Consider the following 26834-nt stretch of genomic DNA (forward strand, 5'->3'; position numbering starts at 1 on the left):
TTGAATCTAATAATGGTTCTGGCATCTACCACCTTGCTTGCTTGTTCTAACCATCTACCACTCTGTTTTTGAAAGAAGAGAACTTTCGTATGTTTTTTGGCACCTGTTGTTTTCTTAGCTTGAATCTTATGACCACTTATTCTTAAAGTTTCATTTAGAAAATGAGGAGGCATTTTCTTAAGTGTTTGCATTCACTTGCACAACTGAAAATACAGCGCTGAAAAAATAAAGTGCCCACAAAAAATTTATCTACTAGACTCACCTTCATACCAGTGATAGACATTCTTATTAACTTCATGATGATAGGCATCTTCAGTCCATACTGTTTCATCACATCTTTAACTGCTTTAACTATGTGTTCTTTATCAAAGCTTTTGGGTAAGGCAATAATGGCTTCCAAAACACTTTGCAAGACTTCAGCTGGAAATTTATGAATAATTAGACTTTAGTTACAAAGCAACAAATGATAACAATTTGGTGGAAGGATGCCGATTAATTTTCAGGGTTGAAATCGGTACGAAAACTTATGGGCTATTCATGCTTATGCCACCTCTTGCATGGCTTAATCTCTTTCAATCAATCAATATGAAAACATTGTGAACTAGATATTTTCTCTGATGGACACACACACGCATGCCAGCACTCGCACCACAACACTTGCAAGTCAATCTGCATCCTTCCAGGTTTTAAGTACTATAATGACAATATTTTACAAAGGTGACTGTGATGTAAAAGACATACCATGTTTACAAGGCACTGCTGGCAGTTGGTGTATGGGAAGACTGTCTGGTATAACCCAAATATACATAAATTCAGGCTGTAATAAATCACGAAGATTCACAATTCTTGCCTCATGCAGGTTCAGCACTCTTTGTAAAAAATCAGAGTTCAAAACCTTTGTTTGAGCAGTGCTTGCAAGCCTGAAAATTAAAAAAAAAAAGTTAAGAAAAGTAACATGATCGTTAATTTAACTATGATAAAAAGCATCCAGCATAGCAATTGTACCATTAGCCTTCAATCTCCATACGAGATGCTATTTATTAGCACCATGCAGTATTAATCCTTTGTGGAAGGGTTAATACAGCATGGTATTACCTGAGGAAATTTAATAAGCATCTTAATGAAAGAAAAAAACAGCAGAAGCAATGGAAATGAAATGGGGGTCACCAAAAAGAGCAAAAGGTATCTGCTGTGCAAGGCACTTCTGCTTCAAGGCCAGACAAAAAGTGCTAAAATGGTACAAGATAAGGAAAGGAGCAGAATGTTTGACAAAATAAAATTTCAGCGGCGGCCAGGATATAGGCATACTATACTCTAAAATGATAGTGCAAAAATATTACAAAGAGCACAAAAAATTTTTAAACACCAGTGGATATCACTTAACAATGGTTGATACAATAATGATGTAAAGTATGTGAATAATGTATAATGTGCTGCCAAAACAAGAACTGGGCTGTTGCAAGCAACAGCAACAAGCACAAAAGAACAGGGAAAAGCTCTTTAAAAGTTGTTTGAAAGCTCCAATTCATGAAAGTTGGAACCAAAGACCGGTTGTAAGTCTCTTGGTTGTTCCAACCAACAGAGCTTGGAAAACTGGCAGGTTAACAGTAAGCAATTGTCATCCAGACCCACCAGCAAATTATGTTAAATGAGGGGCAATTAGTCAAACCATACAGAATAAAGTTTTGGCCATACAGAAAATTCTGACACTCCATGAGTAATCAGCCACCATCACAGTAGGGAAGAAACGTAACCATGTGTAAAGAGAACTGTGGAAACAAAGTTTCCTACTGAATAAAGTCTGGTTATTTCCCAACTGACAATACCAGAAGGAATTTCAAGAGATATATATACTTCTAACAGTATAACAATACTATATACAGGTATAGTATTTCCAAATCCCACTGGACAAGAAGCCCAGAACAACCAGGATTATTCATGCAATGTCCCACTTCCCAAAAAAGAATCTGGCAGAGTTGGTGCAAGGACTTACACAAACTTCAAGATGGGCCACTAGGATCCAGAAAAAGAGGCAGTCAACCAAAAGTCACAGCCAATCAGTCTGAACTGTCTGCCATGGCCAAATGATCTGTACAAAAATGCACAAGCAAACTGGAAAACCAACAACAGAAGAAGTGGCCCTACTGGAGCCCAAAGAACCACAAAATACCTCAAGAGCTGGCAAAACCTAATGAGCAGCAATAGGCAGTAAACAAATCTCCAGCCATACAGAACCAGGAATTTAAATTTAAGGGGACTCATCACTGTGTGTGGCAGCCAATCTTGTTTTGCTCACCATACTAGCTTAGTGGTTTGCTATGGTGAACACACATATACATGGGGACTGTATATATAATGTGTGCATATGTAGTGTAATAACAACAACAGGAGTATGTGGGAAAAGCCATTTTGGTGAGGGAGGGGGTGTCGTACTCGTAGTGTCGTCGTCTGCTGTATGACAATTGTCATGCAGTGTATGGTGGCCACTGTGCTGTTTGGACACAATACCAGCTTAGTTGCATAGTTATGGCGAATAAAACATGTAGATACTTATACATAACGTGTGTAAATAGTGTAATATAAACAATACAGTAGCAGTATTGTGGGAGGAGAAATGTTGGCGAATAAGGTGTTGGAGGAGTGAGGAGGGCTAGCTGGGTGTGGCAGCTCTCACTTGCAGAGTTCTGAGTATGTTGATGGTGAATGTATATAGTGTGTGATAGTGTATAGTGTGTAAATATACATAAATGAACATGAAACATTGGATATATGAGCAATATATACACCAGTCTCCGTAGTGTAGTGGTAAGACACTCGCCTGGCATTTCACGAGCGCTTTGTCATGGGTTCGTATCCTGGCTGGGGAGGATTTACTGGGCGCAAATCCTTAACTGTAGCCTCTGTTTAACTCGACAGTAAAATGGGTACTTGGTTGCATTAACAACAATTCTTCGTGGGGGTCATATTCCAGGGACCTGCCTGAAACGCTACGCGTACTAGTGGCTGTACAAGAATGCAACAACTCTTGTATGTATCTCAAAAAAATATATATATACTGTATATATATGTGGACACATTTGTGATGCATGTAACAGTGTCTTGGGACAGTACAGATGTTCTACTGCCATAATATTGCGTATGTGTTCATTATACATAGGAGTGGCAAGAAAAAGCAACATAAATGTACAGTATTTGGAAATGTACACAAAAAATGAACAAAAAATTATTTGTGGCAACTCGCTCATGTTGAAGCTGGCACACGACTGCCACGGGGATCCGGAAATTTACATCACACGCCATTTTCTGGACCCCATTGTGGCCAAAGTACAATTTTGATTTTTTTTTTTTTACATAGTTGTGATCAGACAAGGGTATTTAACATTTTCAAAAACAAAAAAAATATTTTGCCATGAATTTATTTCCTGTGCACAGGGGGGGGGGGGGTGCCATATTTGGAGCCTGAGCAGCACAGAGGGTGCCATATTTGGAGCCTGAGCAGCACAGTAGTTAATAAATATTGTTTGGCATTCATACTCGAATATGTGAAAGTTGTAGGTCAATATGTGTTGAAATGAAGTCAAGAAAAAATATGTACCCATGTAGTACACTTGTCAAGCAAATGCAAAGCTTTGATAACCTACAACCCGGAACAAAGCACCACATTCCAGTCACAGGTCTCACTCTGGCAACCAAGTTCTGAAACATTACCGTATTTCAAAAAGACTTAAGGACTAGAAGAGTCCACCTATTGGAATGAAAACAGAGGACTTCAGAAAAGGTTTGTTCACAGACAAACCTGAGCAAGGCTAACAGATTGGGATTGCACCAGGCTCAAGTGTGATTGGTCACCTCGCTGGAACCCTGAGTGGCTGGCAATGCCATCTAATGTTGGAGAGAGATGGCAAGGTGAGGTTTCATTTAGTACATTCTTCTTGAAATTATAATCTGAGCAAGAGAAATTAAATCTTAATTGAAAAATTGTGTAAGGCAAATTGTCAAATTCTTAAAGTACCAGAAATGAATCATTTAAATTAATCATATTAATTATTAATACTGTATTTGTATAACTTACTTCTCTCCATATTTTTCTTTAATTAAGTCATGGAGTTGGGAAAGTAGTAATGGAAGGTCACTTGGATTACTTAAACGTCTCTGAAGATCCATCTGACTATATAGTTCCAACTTTTCCTTATCCAATCGACAGGAATGTTTGGAGATCCGGGAGAGAGAGAACTGAAAGTGGTTATATAGAATATTGCACATCAAGATAAGAGCTTTCTTAAAAATAATAAACATTATAATCACATGTTTATAATTCTTAATCGACTTAATAAAGGTCCAGGACAGTGCGTTTTGTTGGCTCTGTCAACAAGCTGTTCTACCTCTTCGCCCTTACTTCATTACACACAGAAATCACAATAGCGTGATGGCATCAAATGAGCAAATCCATAAGCTGTTCTACCTCATTGCCCTTCATTGCACACAGAAATCATAATAGCGTGATGCATCAAATGAATAAATCCACAAGAGCCGTAATGAGGGCCCTTGAACAGCTTGTTGACAGAGCCCGGGTGCATGGGGAAATTGTGTAACACAATAGTTTGTGTCTTGGAGAGACTGCAGGATCCGTGTGGGGGCAGTAGCATTCTCGGTTGCAATTCTTTTACCATGTTGTGGCACAGTCGATTAAGGCGCATTTGGGATATTCTCGGACGTAGATTCGAACCCTCACACAGCCCTTGTGGATCTGTTCATTTGATGCATCACATTATTGTTATTTCTGTGTGCAATACATTATATGTTTTTATACTTTGTCATGCAAAAATAAATTGACTATTTACCTTCTCCATTAATTCTTCAAGAGACAAGAAAGTACAATGTTCCCTGCTCTCGAATCCTCCTCCAATGTCAGTCACAAAGTTTAGTACAGCCTCTGGAGTGAATCCTTGGTCTCGATAATGTTCAATGTGAAGATCTCCCTGTCGCTTCGAAAGCTTACTGCCATCTTTATTTATGATAAGAGGAAGGTGTCCAAAGAATGGAGGACTCCAGTCAAATGCTCTGTAGAACAATATTATCTTCAATGCTGCATCTTGGGTCATTCACTAATTCAGAGTACCATACATTCTCCCACACCCCATCCTAATAGATTACAAAGAAAAGGTAAAAGTATGGTGGAAACGGGTTTCAGTGTCAAAATTGTGAGAGTTCACCAATGGATACTAAATTTGGTATCCAATCCAATGATCTTAAGAATACCATGACACAAAATATAAATCATGCATGCATTACTGGTGAAAAATTCCCAACTGAGTTGAGAATGAATAGAACTGCACTACCTGCACTATATATTTAATTTTAATAAGCTTGCAGGTAACAGAGCCATTGCTTAGATTATAAGTACAGGTACTATGTAAAACAGTAAAATTACTTATTGGAACAAAGTCATTTAAGCAACAATTTACATATTTAACACTGGATAAGACGACAACAATTATTAATAAATAAAAATAATTAATATTTTGATTGGGCTATTTGTTTTTAGACATGGGAAGGAGAGAAGGGCAGGAAGGGGGAGGGGTACAATACTCCAAAGGAACCCACCTGAAAGAGCCTTTTCGCTACATTCAAAGCTGGATTTTTGGGTGGACTCCCTTCCGTGCTTTCCTAAAGCTGACTTATCATGGACAGCAAAGAGAAAAGGGCTTATCATAGAAGGAGGAGAGGAAAATTGCCAGAAACCATGAATCCAAACACCTGTCCAGGGCCAAAAACCAAGAGAGTAGACAATATTGTACTTCAGGCAGCAGACACGATGGGCCTGTCCATCCTGTCCGCTGGATGAACCATCAGGATGAGAAGGCTGGAGTTGCTTCCCACACTGATGAGAAGGTGAACAAACCACCAGACTCAGCAAGAAAACCAAATACCTGAAAAAGGAACCAGTGAAATGGGTCCAACAAATGAAACCTCTATTTACCTAGAACTGAATAGATACCTGAAAGTTAGTTGATTGTTGAAGAATGTATACTGGTGAAGGTCAGTCAATTGCCTTAAACAGGAGTGGTAAACCAATGGCACGCATGCCCAGGGTGGCACGCAAGCACATTTTGTTGGTATGAGGCATGCAGTACTACTCTTTGATTCTTTATATATTATATGAATTATGGATAAGTTTAAAGACTACTTACTGCTAAATGAAGCAGCGAATTACTTTTTTACAAACCCAAATCGATAAAACAACACTTGTGTAGAACAATTTTTTTGGGCTAAGTAGAGGTTTTATCCCTAAACAATTTGTTAAGGATTTGAATGAAATTTGTCAGACTTTTGATGGATGAAAAAATTTGTCAAAAATTATCTGACTCCTGTATGTGGATTTGTATAATTTTTTCACAGACTTCAACTCAGTTAAATGACTTGAATATTAAATTACAGGCATCTGGCAAAACATGTTATGTTCGATAACATAAAAGCCTTTAAAATTAAACTGAAATTTTTTAAACGGAAATTTTGTTTTAAACGTGATGTCGATCTGGGCAATTAAATATTTCTCAACCCTAAAACATACATGATAGATCTTTAATTCAGAGAAAAGTATCAGGTCTTTCAAATGCAACATTTGAGCATCATTAATTCAACTACTGATAAATTTTTCTTGAAGATTTACTAAATTCAAGTCATTTGAAGATATTGTACTGCAAAATTCATAAGTGTGCAAACAGTTATAAACAGTCTGGAAATTTAGTAGAGGATTGGTTTGGACAGTTTTGAGATGTAACCGAATGATTTACAAAGCAGCTCAATTTAGTGGCTGAAATTTGCTGATATAGAGCTTAACCAGAACATACAGAAATATAAGTTAGTGACTGGAGTAATGCACCAAATGAGGTTTTGAAACTGTGGAATTCCATTCTTGAAACTTTTGACAGTAAAAGATCTCACAATTGTGAGAAACTACTGAACCTCAATACAATAAATTCTGTTAATGATCTGGAACAGTTCAAATAGCACACGTTCCGTTCTATCGAGATTATGTTGTATTATGAGTTAAAATGTATTCTCAATCATTTGAACCAATAAAGACTAAGAATTATGGCCAAATTATAGAGAAAATTAAATGCAACAAACAGGGTCTGGAATGTAGTGTCTGAGGGGTTTTCAATATTATGTACAATACTGTACGGTATCTTGAAGTTATGCATAGGTACAGTATTCTATAAATAGTGTTTTAAAAAAGGGTTTCAGAACTGAAATGTACAAATTCTAGTGTAACAAAATACCATATTTACTAAAGTAATATGCATTTTAAGAACATTATTTATGTACAGGATTTGTTCATTATTCTCATAGCTATATTCTACAGCATTAACACAAAGACATAATATTTGGAAACTAATACTGTACAGCTTCTTTTAAGAAATCAATTACAATACAATTGTATTCAAGAGAGCTGTATTTTAACAAATCAATATAAAAAAAACACAGTAATAGAATGAATCTAGACAACCTACTTGTATAAAAGGAGATGCTTTGATGTTGATACCTGCCACTCCACACCTCTTAGAACATGAGTTATCTTCATTAGATGATCATCAACAACATTAGCAAAGTGGTAAGTTGGATAGCCATCAGACTTCATTATCACAGGGTCCCCCTCAATGTCAGCCACATTACACAGAACAGGACCATACACTAAATCTTGATAAGGCTCTGTTACTGTCTCGAGCTGTTATAAATAAACAATTTAAATCAAATCGACTGACTTGTGCAGAATAGACTGGAATGCACCAAATTAATGAGGTTCTTCATATAAATAATCTAACATATATCTGAACATTTTAATTTTGTATTACTGTACTACATATATTTTTCAAAACAAGATCTTATTTGACCAATATATTCTAGGAGTATTATGAGTCTCAGTAGAAACTGTGTGGTACGTAGCACCCAGTACAATGCTTAAGGAATGGCTACAGTGTAGTAAGAGAAAGCTTCAAATAGGATAAAAAACCAGCGTTGAATGTAATGAAATGTCATTTTCTGGGCGAGTCCTGGAGGCTACCTAGAGCTATCCATGGCTGATATGGATAGCTCTGGGGAGCCATAGGGGCTTCCCCCAGAAATATGTATTATAATACAGTATCTGTAACACATTATAAAAGTAATAAAGTATGATACTTTTCAGAAATTCCATTTTCAAATATATATAATGCATCATGTTTTAAATGGCAACAACATACCAATTTTATTACACTACTATCTCATATCTATGCCTCTGATAAGTACAGTAGCTCAGTTTCTCTTTTCAAATTAATCCTCACCCTAATTTTCTTAATTTAACCTGGACTAGTTTTTTGACAATGCTGGAATCACATCACTGTGCTGCAGTTCTTGAACTACAGTAGAGAAATTTATCAGGTGATGCACAAGCTATTTCATTATGATAAAATTACAAGATCAGAAAATTAAATACAAGTTTTATAATACTGTACCATTACTAAAGGTCGATGCATAGCAAAATCTGACCTTGCATGGAAATAAAAGGTACAGTACTGAGACACTGTATATATATATTTGAAAAGCAAAATACAGTACTGTGAAGTAAATTCATTTTCATAAGGTAAATCTAAACATAAAAGTTTGGTCTAATTTAAAAAATAAAAACTTCCATCATATAGCTTACCTTAAATCTAATGCAATATGGTGTTCCATTTCTTTCTAGTTTTTCAATTTTGGAAGAAGAAAGATGTCTGCATTTGTTGTCATACTTTGGTGTTTCATTCCTTCTAATGGCATCATTCCGTAGCCAATCCAATCTCATACTTGTACAGAAACACTTATAGGCACTCCCATTTTCCAGAAGAATCTTAATATGATCATGGTAAAGATCTAGACGCTGTGATTGTACGTAAGGACCAAGTGGTCCACCAACTACTGGAGATTCGTCAGGATATATTTTAGCCCACATTAGCATATCCTCAAGAATCCTAGCTGCATGAGGAACAAGTCTGGTCTGATCTGTGTCTTCAATTCTTAAGATGAATTTCCCATTGTTGGATTTTGCAAAAAGGAAATTGTACAAAGCTGTTCGCAAACTCCCGAAATGTAGGTTTCCTACAGATAAAAGGAAAAAGTATGTATATATGTATATATATGTATGTGTGTGGACAGAGACAATATACATGTTGTACCTAATAAGCCAAGTTGCCTAACATGCCAAATTTTTCTGAAATATTATATTAAAAAAATCTTATGGAATGATTAAGCTTTCTGTTATATTATATACAGTATATGATTTAAATTTATTTTAATTTGAGTTAAAACTAACAGGAATTTGATCAAACCTAACCAAACCTACTAAACCCATCTTAACCTAAGTTGGTATATAATTCTTGTTCTTAATACTGTATATATATATAATACACTATAATAATAATTGGAATAAACCAAATTGGAAAGAAAAACTTGAAAATGGCGATAATCATTCTGCTTGTTAGGCAAATTGGGCCTTGCATACTAAGTAGTGCAGTTCTGGCATTAGGTATGACATACATAATTTATATACCTGTATATATATTACTACAGCAGACATGTTCAGTGTAAGGATTAAATATCTTATATATTAAGAAAACTATGAGTGAAACTGGGACAAAATTGATTTCAGCTTTCAAAATTTAATTAGCTTTGAGTTGTAAACCATGAGCCAAATGCAGTACAGCAACTCACCCTCCATAAATCATGGATCTTTCATTAACTTTTACACCAATATAATCAAATTAATAACAAACATATTTCCTGAATAATTTAAAAAGCTAATTTCAACATTAAACAACATCAATAATAATCACATTACCAGTAGGACTTGGCGCAAATCGAACACGCACTTCACAAGCTTTATGTAGTGATGATGCAAATTGCCTTGCTGAATGCCTGGTAACTTGTATTTTACAATGCAGTAGTAGTTCCCCACAAAAATTCATCAATATTTTAGCCATGTTAATTAAATCTGAAAAGCATATACAGGTAATTAATTTAAGGGATTATGCAGAATCTGTACAGTACTTTCTAAATTTCAAATTAAAGCCTTTAAATCATTAGCTCCAAAAATTTACCCATTGTACAACAAAATGTTCCTTCACTGTCTCAGGATCTTGGAAATTTGAAATAAATATGGATACTAGAAAATAAATTTTTTTAGTAAATGTAGACAACAGCTGTAGACAGCAGGAGATAAGAATGGAAAGGTAAGTGGCTATGAGAAGGAGGGAAGATAATGGGAAGTGGTTAAGGGATGGAAATGAAGAGGAATGGTCAGGCCTAACAGAGCGAGGAAAGATAAGGAGGGAGAAATGGTTAAAGAAGGTTATGGCTCAAGTATTCATTCCAAAGAAGAGACATAACAAGAGATGAAACAAATAATAAGGAATCGTAGAGGAAAGGGCTGCGAACGATAGGAGGCAGTGAAGCTGCGGACTAATGAAGACAGTAGGGGAGTATAAACAAGGGATACAACCGGAATGTGGATGAAGGCAAAACAGCAGACCTCAGTATCACGTTCACTATAATTATACTCTAGAGCACCAGTAGGGTAAAGTTGCCCATATTCTTCTTTATGGCACATGAAGTTTGCATGAATTGCTTGTTATTATTATTCTTTATGGCACATGAAGTTTACATGCTGCAGGGAATAAACACACTTAGAGGCAGATGTTCAGAGAGCCCCAGAAATTCTTCAGAGAAGTAAGCACTGATTCCCACTTCAAACTAAGAACACTGGGTAGCCAAACAATGTCAAGCAAAGACACGATCCCTCTTAACTTTGTACCCAAAAGGGCAAATTCTGTAAATAATTTACAGAATTACTGTAAAACTGGAAAACTGTAAAATTCTATCAAGAAGATTGTGACCCCTAGTCTATAAATAAGCCGGGCATACCTGGAGTGGATTTCTAGAGTTCTTCCACTCCCGGAGCCCGGCCTGGGCGCCAACGTCATAACAATCGGGACGGAGACCCAGTCACCCAGTGAGTAAAATCGCTTCACATGTTGAGATGGTTCCAGGGGTGTTCAGACGTCCTCCACTCCTCTCGTCAAGATAAAGCTATAGAACCCGGCGTCTAAGGTAACGTTCGTAATGCATGTACATATGTATATATGTACTTTTACCTGCATAAACATTTTATTTTTTATTTTTTTTGTAAAGTTGTTTGATGGACCAAGGGATGACTGTTGTTGATTTAGGGGCGACGATGATCGTGGGATCGGATGCGCCCCAGAGTACCCGTTAAGGGTGAATCGCGAAGTCAGGAAAGGTGAAAACGCCAAGCCAAAACGCGAAACGAGGGACGCCATTCACTAGAAACTAATATGCCATACGGCAAATAAACGCACAATCAGGCAGATGATTGGGGAGTCGCAGGAGTCCCTCAGGGTGACAAGCACCGACCCCGCCCCACACAGAGAACACCAGGAAGCAAAACTAAATCTCTGCCCCCAACTAAAACGCAAAAAGTCATCCAGTGTCCTCCGGCAGAGCAGAAGCCAGCCGCCCACCACAGCTGAGGGCACACCAGAAACCCACCAAGACCCGCTAACCCCAGGCACCTCTCGGCCAAGCCGGCCCCCGAACACCGTCACCCCGCCGGGAGAACCAGCCAGAACACACACACAAAAAAAATCTATCAACAATCCCGTAACCCAAGGCGATATGTGCGCCAGGCGTCGTACAACCGGACTGTTCAAGAGGGATGCCAAACGGCAGTAGCAAAGCCAAAACGCGAAAACAGGACGTGATCCAGCGGCTCCGAGGCGGAGGTGTTCCGAACCTTAATGGAATTTGACCCATATATCAATCAGGTCAACCCATGTGTTGCGTTTCCAAAAGGGTCGCCCATGTTAGAATCGGTGAACGCCCTAGTAATATTGTTGAAAACATCTTAATAACTTATTAAACCAAAGGTCTTTTTATGTCAGAAGAACGGCAGAAACTGGATCTATATATGAAAACTCTTTCAGGACAAAATTTAAAGTAAAACTAAAGATATTTGTAGTTGTATAAAAGTTGCATTTTTCATCGGTCGTAGAGCCGGAAATCCGCAATATTCATCTCAGAACAATGCTTATTTCACGCAGAATCGTTAATAAACGTAAGATTTTTATACGTCTCAAGAAAGATAGAAACATAATCTTCATTTTAAATGCCTTACCATGGGCATATTTGTATTTAAAGCGAAGATACGTGTATTTTTCTAATCAGCGAGCTCCGATCCCCCACAGATCGAGCAACGGAGTAACTCTCTCTCAGAACAATGCTTATTTCACGTAAATTCGTTAATAAACGCAAATGTTTTTATATGTGTTGAGAAAGATAGAAATATAAGCTTCATTTTAAATACTTTACCATAGATATATATAAAGTTCTAATGAAGATACATGTGTTTTAATAATCGCCGAGCTCCGACCCCGCACAGACTGATCGACAGAGCAACTCTCAGAACAATGCTTATTTCACGTAAATTCATTAATAAACACATATGTTTTATATGTCTCAAGAAAGAAATATAAGCTTCATTTTAAATACTTTAACATAGACATATATAAAGCTCAAGTGAAGATACATACGTTTTTATAGTGGCATTCAGTAGCTTGTCGGTCATGGAATGCAGAAGCCTTCGCACTTGCCAATATAGTGTGTAATTAACAAAGATACGCCTATAAAGCCTAAAATATTATATGCCTTCAGAAAGAGAGATATGCTCGTTATTGTGAGTGCACCAAAGGAAATATATCTTGTTGGAGGACAAAGATATATCAATTCTAAAATATGTTTCGACTCTCGCCCCATCTATTGGAGATTATGTTCACCTAATGACCCAAAGCTACTCAAAGCCTCCTAGCATTACTTAAATAATGAAGAAATATGGTATATTTATTCACTATAATGTTGGTGCTTAATGCAGAACACGAGAAAACATATATTTACTATAAAATAATATACTTCCAATATGAAATAAGTAAATATGTGGCCTCATAGGAAGTCAACGGTCCAGGTGTCAATGTTGTGGAGCGACTTATCCAAGATATATTGTTGTCTGGAAAGTGTTTGTTGGCATATCAAGCTGCCTGCTATCGCTGTATCTATCGATGATTTCTGTGTTGTTTGTTAAGACTTCTCTGGTGATGGCCTGGTTGTGGGAAGAGATATGTTTCTTAATGGAGCCCTGTTGCTTATGCATTGTTAATCGCCTGGAAAGAGATGTTGTTGTCTTGCCTATATACTGAGTTCTTTGAGGCTTACAGTCCCCAAGTGGGCATTCGAAGGCATAGACGACGTTAGTCTCCTTTAAGGCGTTCTGCTTTGTGTCAGGAGAGTTTTTCATGAGTAGGTTGGCTGTTTTTTTGGTTTTATAGTAAATTGTTAATTGTATCTTCTGATTTTTGTCTGTAGGGATAACGTTCCTATTAGCAATATCTTTCAGGACCCTTTCCTCCGTTTTATGAGCTGTGGAAAAGAAGTTCCTGTAAAATAGTCTAATAGGGGGTACAGGTGTTGTGTTAGTTGACTCTTCAGAGGTTGCATGGTGTTTCACCTTCCTTTTTATGATGTCTTCAACGAAACCATTGGAGAAGCCGTTGTTGACTAGGACCTGCCTTACCCTACAAAGTTCTTCATCGACTTGCTTCCATCCTGAGCTGTGGCTTAGAGCACGGTCGACATAAGCGTAGACAACATTCCCCTTGTACTTGTCTGGGCAGCCAACCCTATACCCTACCAAGAACCCACCCGAAGCCGGACAGACACCCACCTGGAGCACGAACAGTCACCCACCCGGAGCCCGACCAGTCAAACACCCGGAGCCCACCAGTTTAGTAAACCGGAGCCCGCCAGTTGAGTGAACTGGAACCCGTCAGTTGAGTACCTGGAGCCCGCCCCGAGCCCTACCGAGAACCCATCCTGATCCCTACAGAGAACCCGCCCCGAGCCCTACCAAGAACCCACCCCGAGCCCTATAGAGAACCCACCCTGAGCCCGACCAAGAACCTACCCCGACCCCTACAGAGGTTCCCCAAGCCCGAGAGCCTATCCCGATCCCGAAAGAGCCCACCCCGAGCCTGACCGGGAGCCAACCCCAAACCCTACCAAGAACCCACCCCCAAGCCCTACCAAGAACCCACCCCCAAGCCCTACCAAGAACCCAGCCCTAATACCTACCAAGAACCCACCCCAAGCCCTACCAAGAACCCACCCGAAGCTGGACAGACACCCACCTGGAGCCCGAACAGTCACCCACCCGGAGCCCGACCAGTCAAACACCCGGAGCCCGCCAGTTTAGTAAACCGGAGCCCGCCAGTTGAATGAACCGGAGCCCGCCAGTTGAGTGAACTGGAACCCGTCAGTTGAGTACCTGGAGCCCGCCCCGAGCCCTACCGAGAACCCACCCTGAGCCCGACCAAGAACCTATCCCGAGCCCTACAGAGGTTCCCCAAGCCCGAGAGCCTATCCCGATCCCGAAAGAGCCCACCCCGACCCCTACCGAGAACCCACCCCCCAAGCCCTACCGAGAACCCACCCCCCAAGCCCTACCGAGAACCCACCCCCCCAAGCCCTACGAAGAACCCACCCCCCAAGCCCTACCGAGAACCCCCCCCTCAAGCCCTACCGAGAACCCACCCCCCCAAGCCCTACCGAGAACCCTCCCCCCCCAAGCCCTACCGAGAACCCCCCCCCCCCAAGCCCTACCGAGAACCCCACCCAAGCCCTACCGAGAACCCCCCCCCCCAAGCCCTACCGAGAACCCCCCCCCCAAGCCCTACCGAGAACCTACCCCCCCAAGCCCTACCGAGAACCCACCCCCCCCAAGCCCTACCGAGAACCCCCCCCAAGCCCTACCGAGAACCCCCCCAAGCCCTACCGAGAATCCCCCCAAGCCCTACCGAGAACCTACTCCCCAAGCCCTACCGAGAACCTACCCCCCAAGCCCTACCGAGAACCCACCCCCCAAGCCCTACCGAGAACCCAGCCCCAAGCCCTACCGAGAACCCAGCCCAAAGCCCTACCAAGAACCCAGCCCCAATACCTACCAAGAACCCACCCCAAGCCCTACCAAGAACCCACCCGAAGCCGGACAGACACCCACCTGGAGCCCGAACAGTCACCCACCCGGAGCCCGACCAGTCAAACACCCGGAGCCCGCCAGTTTAGTAAACCGGAGCCCGCCAGTTGAGTGAACCGGAGCCCGCCAGTTGAGTGAACTGGAACCCGTCAGTTGAGTACCTGGAGCCCGCCCCGAGCCCTACCGAGAACCCACCCTGAGCCCGAACAAGAACCTACCCCGAGCCCTACAGAGGTTCCCCAAGCCCGAGAGCCTATCCCGATCCCAAAAGAGCCCACCCCGAGCCTGACCGGGAGCCAACCCCAAACCCTACCAAGAACCCACCCCCAAGCCCTACCAAGAACCCAGCCCTAATACCTACCAAGAACCCACCCCAAGCCCTACCAAGAACCCACCCGAAGCTGGACAGACACCCACCTGGAGCCCGAACAGTCACCCACCCGGAGCCCGACCAGTCAAACACCCGGAGCCCGCCAGTTTAGTAAACCGGAGCCCGCCAGTTGAGTGAACCGGAGCCCGCCAGTTGAGTGAACTGGAACCCGTCAGTTGAGTACCTGGAGCCCGCCCCGAGCCCTACCGAGAACCCACCCCCCAAGCCCTACCGAGAACCCACCCCCAAGCCCTACGGAGAACCCACCCCCAAGCCCTACCGAGAACCCACCCCCAAGCCCTACCGAGAACCCAGCCCCAAGCCCTACCGAGAACCCAGCCCCAAGCCCTACCGAGAACCCAGCCCCAAGCCCTACCGAGAACTCAGCCCCAAGCCCTACCGAGAACTCAGCCCCAAGCCCTACCGAGAACCCACCCCAAGCCCTACCGAGAACCCACCCCCAAGCCCTACCGAGAACCCACCCGAAGCTGGACAGACACCCACCTGGAGCCCGAACAGTCACCCACCCGGAGCCCGACCAGTCAAACACCCGGAGCCCGCCAGTTTAGTAAACCGGAGCCCGCCAGTTGAATGAACCGGAGCCCGCCAGTTGAGTGAACTGGAACCCGTCAGTTGAGTACCTGGAGCCCGCCCCGAGCCCTACCGAGAACCCACCCTGAGCCCGACCAAGAACCTACCCCGAGCCCTACAGAGGTTCCCCAAGCCCGAGAGCCTATCCCGATCCCGAAAGAGCCCACCCCGACCCCTACCGAGAACCCACACCCCAAGCCCTACCGAGAACCCACCCCCCCCCCCAAGCCTACCGAGAACCCACCCCCCAAGCCCTACCGAGAACCCCCCCCCCCCAAGCCCTACTGAGAACCCCCCCCCCTCAAGCCCTACCGAGAACCCACCCCCCCAAGCCCTACCGAGAACCCACCCCCCCAAGCCCTACCGAGAACCCCCCTCCCAAGCCCTACCGAGAACCCCCCCCAAGCCCTACCGAGAAACCCCCCCCCCCCAAGCCCTACCGAGAACCCCCCCCCCAAGCCCTACCGAGAACCTACCCCCCAAGCCCTACCGAGAACCCCCCCCCCAAGCCCTACCAAGAACCCCCCCAAGCCCTACCGAGAACCCCCCCCAAGCCCTACCGAGAACCCCCCCCCCAAGCCCTACCGAGAACCTACCCCCCCAAGCCCTACCAAGAACCTACCCCCCAAGCCCTACCGAGAACCCACCCCCCAAGCCCTACCGAGAACCCAGCCCCAAGCCCTACCGAGAACCCAGCCCAAAGCCCTACCGAGAACCCAGCCCCAATACCTACCAAGAACCCACCCCAAGCCCTACCAAGAACCCACCCGAAGCCGGACAGACACCCACCTGGAGCCCGAACAGTCACCCACCCGGAGCCCGACCAGTCAAACACCCGGAGCCCGCCAGTTTAGTAAACCGGAGCCCGCCAGTTGAGTGAACCGGAGCCCGCCAGTTGAGTGAACTGGAACCCGTCAGTTGAGTACCTGGAGCCCGCCCCGAGCCCTACCGAGAACCCACCCTGAGCCCGAACAAGAACCTACCCCGAGCCCTACAGAGGTTCCCCAAGCCCGAGAGCCTATCCCGATCCCAAAAGAGCCCACCCCGAGCCTGACCGGGAGCCAACCCCAAACCCTACCAAGAACCCACCCCCAAGCCCTACCAAGAACCCAGCCCTAATACCTACCAAGAACCCACCCCAAGCCCTACCAAGAACCCACCCGAAGCTGGACAGACACCCACCTGGAGCCCGAACAGTCACCCACCCGGAGCCCGACCAGTCAAACACCCGGAGCCCGCCAGTTTAGTAAACCGGAGCCCGCCAGTTGAGTGAACCGGAGCCCGCCAGTTGTGTGAACTGGAACCCGTCAGTTGAGTACCTGGAGCCCGCCCCGAGCCCTACCGAGAACCCACCCTGAGCCCGACCAAGAACCTACCCCGAGCCCTACAGAGGTTCCCCAAGCCCGAGAGCCTATCCCGATCCCGAAAGAGCCCACCCCGAGCCCTACCGAGAACCCACCCCCCAAGCCCTACCGAGAACCCACCCCCCAAGCCCTACCGAGAACCCACCCCCCAAGCCCTACCGAGAACCCACCCCCCAAGCCCTACCGAGAACCCACCCCCAAGCCCTACCGAGAACCCACCCCCAAGCCCTACCGAGAACCCAGCCCCAAGCCCTACCGAGAACCCAGCCCCAAGCCCTACCGAGAACCCAGCCCCAAGCCCTACCGAGAACCCAGCCCCAAGCCCTACCGAGAACTCAGCCCCAAGCCCTACCGAGAACCCACCCCCTAGCCCTACCGAGAACCCACCCCAAGCCCTACCGAGAACCCACCCCCTAGCCCTACCGAGAACCCACCCCAAGCCCTACCGAGAACCCACCCGAAGCTGGACAGACACCCACCTGGAGCCCGAACAGTCACCCACCCGGAGCCCGACCAGTCAAACACCCGGAGCCCGCCAGTTTAGTAAACCGGAGCCCGCCAGTTGAATGAACCGGAGCCCGCCAGTTGAGTGAACTGGAACCCGTCAGTTGAGTACCTGGAGCCCGCCCCGAGCCCTACCGAGAACCCACCCTGAGCCCGACTAAGAACCTACCCCGAGCCCTACAGAGGTTCCCTAAGCCCGAGAGCCTATCCCGATCCCGAAAGAGCCCACCCCGACCCCTACCGAGAACCCACCCCCCAAGCCCTACGGAGAACCCACCCCCCAAGCCCTACGGAGAACCCACCCCCCCAAGCCCTACCGAGAACCCCCCCCCCCAAGCCCTACCGAGAACCCACCCCCCCAAGCCCTACCGAGAACCCAACCCCCCAAGCCCTACCGAGAACCCAACCCCCCAAGCCCTACCGAGAACCCACCCCCCAAGCCCTACCGAGAACCCCCCCCAAGCCCTACCGAGAACCCCCCCCCCCAAGCCCTACCGAGAACCCACCCCCCAAGCCCTACCGAGAACCCACCCCCCCAAGCCCTACCGAGAACCCAACCCCCCCCAAGCCCTACCGAGAACCCACCCCCCCAAGCCCTACCGAGAACCCCCCCAAGCCCTACCGAGAACCCACCCCCCCAAGCCCTACCGAGAACCCACCCCCCCAAGCCCTACCAAGAACCCACCCCCCCAAGCCCTACCGAGAACCCACCCCCCCAATGCCTACCAAGAACCCACCCCAAGCCCTACCAAGAACCCACCCGAAGCCGGACAGACACCCACCTGGAGCCCGAACAGTCACCCACCCGGAGCCCGACCAGTCAAACACCCGGAGCCCGCCAGTTTAGTAAACCGGAGCCCGCCAGTTGAGTGAACCGGAGCCCGCCAGTTGAGTGAACTGGAACCCGTCAGTTGAGTACCTGGAGCCCGCCCCGAGCCCTACCTAGAACCCACCCTGAGCCCGACCAAGAACCTACCCCGAGCCCTACAGAGGTTCCCCAAGCCCGAGAGCCTATCCTGATCCCGAAAGAGCCCACCCCGAGCCTGACCGGGAGCCAACCCCAAACCCTACCAAGAACCCACCCCCAAGCCCTACCAAGAACCCACCCCCAAGCCCTACCAAGAACCCAGCCCTAATACCTACCAAGAACCCACCCGAAGCTGGACAGACACCCACCTGGAGCCCGAACAGTCACCCACCCGGAGCCCGACCAGTCAAACACCCGGAGCCCGCCAGTTTAGTAAACCGGAGCCCGCCAGTTGAGTGAACCGGAGCCCGCCAGTTGAGTGAACTGGAACCCGTCAGTTGAGTACCTGGAGCCCGCCCCGAGCCCTACCGAGAACCCACCCTGAGCCCGACCAAGAATCTACCCTGAGCCCTACAGAGGTTCCCCAAGCCCGAGAGCCTATCCCGATCCCGAAAGAGCCCACCCCGAGCCCTACCGAGAACCCACCCCCCAAGCCCTACCGAGAACCCACCCCCCAAGCCCTACCGAGAACCCACCCCCAAGCCCTACCGAGAACCCACCCCCAAGCCCTACCGAGAACCCACCCCCAAGCCCTACCGAGAACCCAGCCCCAAGCCCTACCGAGAACTTGGCCCCAAGCCCTACCGAGAACCCACCCCCTAGCCCTACCGAGAACCCACCCCAAGCCCTACCGAGAACCCACCCCCTAGCCCTACCGAGAACCCACCCCAAGCCCTACCGAGAACCCACCCCCAAGCCCTACCGAGAACCCACCCGAAGCTGGACAGACACCCACCTGGAGCCCGAACAGTCACCCACCCGGAGCCCGACCAGTCAAACACCCGGAGCCCGCCAGTTTAGTAAACCGGAGCCCGCCAGTTGAATGAACCGGAGCCCGCCAGTTGAGTGAACTGGAACCTGTCAGTTGAGTACCTGGAGCCCGCCCCGAGCCCTACCGAGAACCCACCCTGAGCCCGACCAAGAACCTACCCCGAGCCCTACAGAGGTTCCCCAAGCCCGAGAGCCTATCCCGATCCCGAAAGAGCCCACCCCGAGCCCTACCGAGAACCCACCCCCCAAGCCCTACCGAGAACCCACCCCCCAAGCCCTACCGAGAACCCACCCCCCAAGCCCTACCGAGAACCCACCCCCAAGCCCTACCGAGAACCCACCCCCAAGCCCTACCGAGAACCCAGCCCCAAGCCCTACCGAGAACCCAGCCCCAAGCCCTACCGAGAACCCAGCCCCAAGCCCTACCGAGAACCCAGCCCCAAGCCCTACCGAGAACTCAGCCCCAAGCCCTACCGAGAACTCAGCCCCAAGCCCTACCGAGAACCCACCACCTAGCCCTACCGAGAACCCACCCCAAGCCCTACCGAGAACCCACCCCCTAGCCCTACCGAGAACCCACCCCAAGCCCTACCGAGTACCCACCCGAAGCTGGACAGACACCCACCTGGAGCCCGAACAGTCACCCACCCGGAGCCCGACCAGTCAAACACCCGGAGCCCGCCAGTTTAGTAAACCGGAGCCCGCCAGTTGAATGAACCGGAGCCCGCCAGTTGAGTGAACTGGAACCCGTCAGTTGAGTACCTGGAGCCCGCCCCGAGCCCTACCGAGAACCCACCCTGAGCCCGACTAAGAACCTACCCCGAGCCCTACAGAGGTTCCCTAAGCCCGAGAGCCTATCCCGATCCCGAAAGAGCCCACCCCGACCCCTACCGAGAACCCACCCCCCAAGCCCTACGGAGAACCCACCCCCCCAAGCCCTACCGAGAACCCACCCCCCCAAGCCCTACCGAGAACCCACCCCCCCAAGCCCTACCGAGAACCCACCCCCCCAAGCCCTACCGAGAACCCAACCCCCCAAGCCCTACCGAGAACCCACCCCCCAAGCCCTACCGAGAACCCCCCCCCAAGCCCTACCGAGAACCCAACCCCCCCCAAAGCCCTACCGAGAACCCAACCCCCCCAAGCCCTACCGAGAACCCAACCCCCCCCCAAGCCCTACCGAGAACCCACCCCCCCAAGCCCTACCGAGAACCCCCCCAAGCCCTACCGAGAACCCACCCCCCCAAGCCCTACCAAGAACCCACCCCCCCAAGCCCTACCGAGAACCCACCCCCCCAATACCTACCAAGAACCCACCCCAAGCCCTACCAAGAACCCACCCGAAGCCGGACAGACACCCACCTGGAGCCCGAACAGTCACCCACCCGGAGCCCGACCAGTCAAACACCCGGAGCCCGCCAGTTTAGTAAACCGGAGCCCGCCAGTTGAGTGAACCGGAGCCCGCCAGTTGAGTGAACTGGAACCCGTCAGTTGAGTACCTGGAGCCCGCCCCGAGCCCTACCTAGAACCCACCCTGAGCCCGACCAAGAACCTACCCCGAGCCCTACAGAGGTTCCCCAAGCCCGAGAGCCTATCCTGATCCCGAAAGAGCCCACCCCGAGCCTGACCGGGAGCCAACCCCAAACCCTACCAAGAACCCACCCCCAAGCGCTACCAAGAACCCACCCCCAAGCCCTACCAAGAACCCAGCCCTAATACCTACCAAGAACCCACCCGAAGCTGGACAGACACCCACCTGGAGCCCGAACAGTCACCCACCCGGAGCCCGACCAGTCAAACACCCGGAGCCCGCCAGTTTAGTAAACCGGAGCCCGCCAGTTGAGTGAACCGGAGCCCGCCAGTTGAGTGAACTGGAACCCGTCAGTTGAGTACCTGGAGCCCGCCCCGAGCCCTACCGAGAACCCACCCTGAGCCCGACCAAGAATCTACCCTGAGCCCTACAGAGGTTCCCCAAGCCCGAGAGCCTATCCCGATCCCGAAAGAGCCCACCCCGAGCCCTACCGAGAACCCACCCCCCAAGCCCTACCGAGAACCCACCCCCCAAGCCCTACCGAGAACCCACCCCCAAGCCCTACCGAGAACCCACCCCCAAGCCCTACCGAGAACCCACCCCCAAGCCCTACCGAGAACCCAGCCGCAAGCCCTACCGAGAACTCGGCCCCAAGCCCTACCAAGAACTCAGCCCCAAGCCCTACCGAGAACCCACCCCCTAGCCCTACCGAGAACCCACCCCCTAGCCCTACCGAGAACCCACCCCAAGCCCTACCGAGAACCCACCCCCAAGCCCTACCGAGAACCCACCCGAAGCTGGACAGACACCCACCTGGAGCCCGAACAGTCACCCACCCGGAGCCCGACCAGTCAAACACCCGGAGCCCGCCAGTTTAGTAAACCGGAGCCCGCCAGTTGAATGAACCGGAGCCCGCCAGTTGAATGAACTGGAACCCGTCAGTTGAGTACCTGGAGCCCGCCCCGAGCCCTACCGAGAACCCACCCTGAGCCCGACCAAGAACCTACCCCGAGCCCTACAGAGGTTCCCCAAGCCCGAGAGCCTATCCCGATCCCGAAAGAGCCCACCCCGACCCCTACCGAGAACCCACCCCCCAAGCCCTACCGAGAACCCCCCCCCCCAAGCCCTACCGAGAACCCACCCCCCCAAGCCCTACCGAGAACCCACACCCCCAAGCCCTACCGAGAACCCACCCCCCCAAGCCCTACCGAGAACCCACCCCCCCAAGCCCTACCGAGAACCCACCCCCCCAAGCCCTACCGAGAACCCCCCCCCCAAGCCCTACCGAGAACCCACCCCCCCAGCCCTACCGAGAACCCACCCCCCCAAGCCCTACCGAGAACCCACCCCCCCAAGCCCTACCGAGAACCCACCCCCCGAAGCCCTACCGAGAACCCAACCCCCCCCAAGCCCTACCGAGAACCCACACCCCCAAGCCCTACCGAGAACCCCCCCCAAGCCCTACCGAGAACCCACCCCCCCAAGCCCTACCGAGAACCCACCCACCCAAGCCCTACCGAGAACCCACCCCCCCAAGCCCTACCGAGAACCCACCCCCCCAATACCTACCAAGAACCCACCCCAAGCCCTACCAAGAACCCACCCGAAGCCGGACAGACACCCACCTGGAGCCCGAACAGTCACCCACCCGGAGCCCGACCAGTCAAACACCCGGAGCCCGCCAGTTTAGTAAACCGGAGCCCGCCAGTTGAGTGAACCGGAGCCCGCCAGTTGAGTGAACTGGAACCCGTCAGTTGAGTGCCTGGAGCCCGCCCCGAGCCCTACCGAGAACCCACCCTGAGCCCGACCAAGAACCTACCCCGAGCCCTACAGAGGTTCCCCAAGCCCGAGAGCCTATCCTGATCCTGAAAGAGCCCACCCCGAGCCTGACCGGGAGCCAACCCCAAACCCTACCAAGAACCCACCCCCAAGCCCTACCAAGAACCCAGCTCTAATACCTACCAAGAACCCACCCGAAGCTGGACAGACACCCACCTGGAGCCCGAACAGTCACCCACCCGGAGCCCGACCAGTCAAACACCCGGAGCCCGCCAGTTTAGTAAACCGGAGCCCGCCAGTTGAGTGAACCGGAGCCCGCCAGTTGTGTGAACTGGAACCCGTCAGTTGAGTACCTGGAGCCCGCCCCGAGCCCGAACGAGAACCCACCCAGAGCCCTACCGAGAACCCACCCTGATCCCTACAGAGAACCTATCCCTAGTCCTACCATGAAAACACCCTGAGCCCTACAGAGAACCCACCCTGGGCCCGACCAAGAACCTACCCCGAGCCCTACAGAGGTACCCCAAGCCCAAGAGCCCATCCCGAACCCGAAAGAGCCCACCCTGAGCCTGACCGGGAGCCAACCCTAAGCCCTACCAAGAACCCACCCCGAAGCCCTACCAAGAACATACCCGAAGCCGGACAGACACCCACCTGGAGCCCGAACAGTCACCCACCCGGAGCCCGACCAGTCAAACACCCGGAGCCCGCCAGTTTAATAAACCGGAGCCCGCCAGTTGAGTGAACCGGAGCCCGCCAGTTGAGTGAACTGGAACCCGTCAGTTGAGTACCTGGAGCCCGCCCCGAGCCCTACCGAGAACCCACCCCGAGCCCTACAGAGAACCCCCCCCCCCCCGAGCCCTACCAAGAACCCACACCCCCCCGAGCCCTACCAAGAACCCACACCCCCCCGAGCCCTACCAAGAACCCACACCCCCCCGAGCCCTACCAAGAACCCACACCCCCCCGAGCCCTACCAAGAACCCACACCCCCCCGAGCCCTACCAAGAACCCCCCTCCCCCCCGAGCCATACCAAGCACCCCACCCCCCCCCGTGCCCTACCAAGAACCCACACCCCCCCGTGCCCTACCAAGAACCCACACCCCCCCGTGCCCTACCAAGAACCCACACCCCCCCGAGCCCTACCAAGAACCCACACCCCCCCGAGCCCTACCAAGAACCCACACCCTCCCAGCCCTACCAAGAACCCACACCCCCCCAAGCCCTACCAAGAACCCACACCCCCCCAAGCCCTACCAAGAACCCACACCCCCCCAAGCCCTACCAAGAACCCACACCCCCCCAAGCCCTACCAAGAACCCACACCCCCCCCAAGCCCTACCAAGAACCCACACCCCCCAAGCCCTACCAAGTACCCACACCCCCCCAAGCCCTACCAAGTACCCACACCCCCCAAGCCCTACCAAATACCCCCCCCCCCCCGAAGCCCTACCAAGAACCCACACCCCCCCACGCCCTACCAAGAACCCACACCCCCCCCCCCCAAGTCCTACCAAGAACCCACACCCCCCCCAAGCCCTACCAAGAACCCACACCCCCCCCAAGCCCTACCAAGTACCCACACCCCCCCAAGCCCTACCAAGTACCCACACCCCCCCAAGCCCTACCAAGAACCCACCCGAAGCCGGACAGACACCCACCTGGAGCCCGAACAGTCACCCACTCAGAGCCTGCCAGTTGAGTACCTAAAGCCTGCCCGGAGCCCCGACCGACAACCCACCCCGGAGCCCCGACCGACAACCCACCCCGGAGCCCCGACCGACAACCCACCCCGGAGCCCCGACCGACAACCCACCCCGGAGCCCCGACCGACAACCCAACCCGGAGCCCCGACCGACAACCCACCCCGGAGCCCCGACCGACAACCCACCCCGGAGCCCCGACCGACAACCCACCCCGGAGCCCCGACAGACAACCCACCCCGGAGCCCCGACAGACAACCCACCCCGGAGCCCCGACAGACAACCCACCCCGGAGCCCCGACAGACAACCCACCCCGGAGCCCCGACAGACAACCCACCCCGGAGCCCCGACAGACAACCCACCCCGGAGCCCCGACAGACAACCCACCCCGGAGCCCCGACAGACAACCCACCCCGGAGCCCCGACAGACAACCCACCCCGGAGCCCCGACAGACAACCCACCCCGGAGCCCCGACAGACAACCCACCCCGGAGCCCCGACAGACAACCCACCCCGGAGCCCCGACAGACAACCCACCCCGGAGCCCCGACAGACAACCCACCCCGGAGCCCCGACAGACAACCCACCCCGGAGCCCCGACAGACAACCCACTTGGGGCCCGACAGAGAACCCACTTGGGGCCCGACAGAGAACCCACTTGGGGCCCGACAGAGAACCCACTTGGGGCCCGACAGAGAACCCACTTGGGGCCCGACAGAGAACCCACTTGGGGCCCGACAGAGAACCCACTTGGGGCCCGACAGAGAACCCACTTGGGGCCCGACAGAGAACCCACTTGGGGCCCGACAGAGAACCCACTTGGGGCCCGACAGAGAACCCACTTGGAGCCCGACAGAGAACCCACTTGGAGCCCGACAGAGAACCCACTTGGGGCCCGACAGAGAACCCACTTGGGGCCCGACAGAGAACCCACTTGGGGCCCGACAGAGAACCCACTTGGGGCCCGACAGAGAACCCACTTGGAGCCCGACAGAGAACCCACTTGGAGCCCGACAGAGAACCCACCCCGCGCCCAACCTTTCATGGAGAAAATTTAACACCAGGCGACAAAAATAATTGCAGAATGAAGTCTAGTTTCATACCATGAACGGTTGAGGGTCACAGGGCTAACAACACTGCAAACTAGGCATGCCAGGATGGATCTCACCGAAACTATTAAAATATCGACTTGAGAATGGTCCAGGACGGACCGAAACTCGTCGTCCCTTCAACTTCTAGTGTGGTCTGGTCAACATACTTCAGCCACGTTGTGACTCATCGCCTGCCTATTAAAATATTGAACAGTTTCGAAGATATGGATCCAGAGAACTTCAAAAGGTCAGATGGAACACAAACAAGGAACAACGGTTTCAAGTCCAACAAGCCGCAGCGTAGGACTGAAAACATAGCTATATTTTCGCCCACAGGGTTATAAACCCATGGAACCGCCTATCTGCTAAAGCAGTTTTTTTTTTTTTTTTTTTTTTTTTTATTATTATTTTCTACCACAGACGTGGCCCCACAGCCCTTTATATTATATAATTCTATATACTGTGTATATATAAGATATAAATATGTCAAAAAGAATTATCACTCTTACCTGGAGCAATGTTGGTGATGTCGGAAATCAGCGGTACATGTTGTCGCGTTGGCGGCATCAACGATACTGAGCGGCTGAGCCTTCAACGACCAGCGGTTGAACGCCATTTTGAAATTCCAGGCGTACTACCCGAAAAGTGCTTAAACTAGTACTTGCGTGCATTATAGGCCATTCCAAGAAACCTTATTGCTATGAATATCTTGTTATCTAACAAACGAATTATTTATGTTAATATTTTTAGCACATATGTTAAATTAGGCCATTTTTCATTTAGAGGGGGTATATATATATAGCTATTTACATTTTAAGTTTGAAAAATTACCGTACAAAATTGAATGCAAAGATAAGATAAGATTTATTTATACAACCCTGTTTGGAATTAACTCCTTTTACAATGAAATAAGACGCAAATAAGAACCTCAATTATAAATAAATAAAAAGTATAATTTATATATATATTTATTTACGGTATAAAAA

At 49.8% G+C, this 26834-nt stretch overlaps 2 protein-coding genes across 12 annotated transcripts in view; one reads left to right on the forward strand and one right to left on the reverse strand.

Annotated features, from left to right (window-relative positions):
- Window positions 1-139: 139 nt before the first annotated feature.
- Window positions 140-26484, reverse strand: GluRS-m (putative glutamate--tRNA ligase, mitochondrial). Of its 10 annotated transcripts, none has more exons than XM_045743385.2 (8): window positions 26358-26484; window positions 9857-10009; window positions 8687-9117; window positions 7515-7729; window positions 4842-5061; window positions 4073-4233; window positions 742-920; window positions 140-420 (listed from the first exon to the last, which is right to left on the reverse strand). In XM_045743385.2, exons 1-8 carry the CDS (start codon window positions 26413-26415, stop codon window positions 155-157), a joined length of 1683 nt encoding a protein of 560 aa, XP_045599341.2. In that variant the 5' UTR covers window positions 26416-26484; the 3' UTR covers window positions 140-154. The 10 variants fall into 10 exon arrangements, with proteins under 10 accessions (XP_045599341.2, XP_045599340.2, XP_045599336.2 ...); XM_045743384.2 differs by lacking the exon at window positions 26358-26484 and adding an exon at window positions 11733-11862; XM_045743380.2 differs by lacking the exon at window positions 26358-26484 and adding an exon at window positions 11730-11862.
- MAGE overlaps window positions 10990-26834 on the forward strand; it is a 32035-nt gene continuing 16190 nt past the window's right edge. The window contains exon 1 of one of the 2 annotated variants that reach the window (XM_045743396.2): window positions 10990-11124. The gene's annotated coding sequence lies outside the window, so the exon portion shown is untranslated. The remainder of the gene's footprint in view (window positions 11125-26834) is intronic. The other variant, XM_069334434.1, reaches the window with a different exon arrangement.

This window comes from Procambarus clarkii, chromosome 31 (genome assembly GCF_040958095.1).
Source record: "Procambarus clarkii isolate CNS0578487 chromosome 31, FALCON_Pclarkii_2.0, whole genome shotgun sequence".
Classification (NCBI taxonomy): Eukaryota; Metazoa; Arthropoda; class Malacostraca; order Decapoda; family Cambaridae; genus Procambarus; species Procambarus clarkii.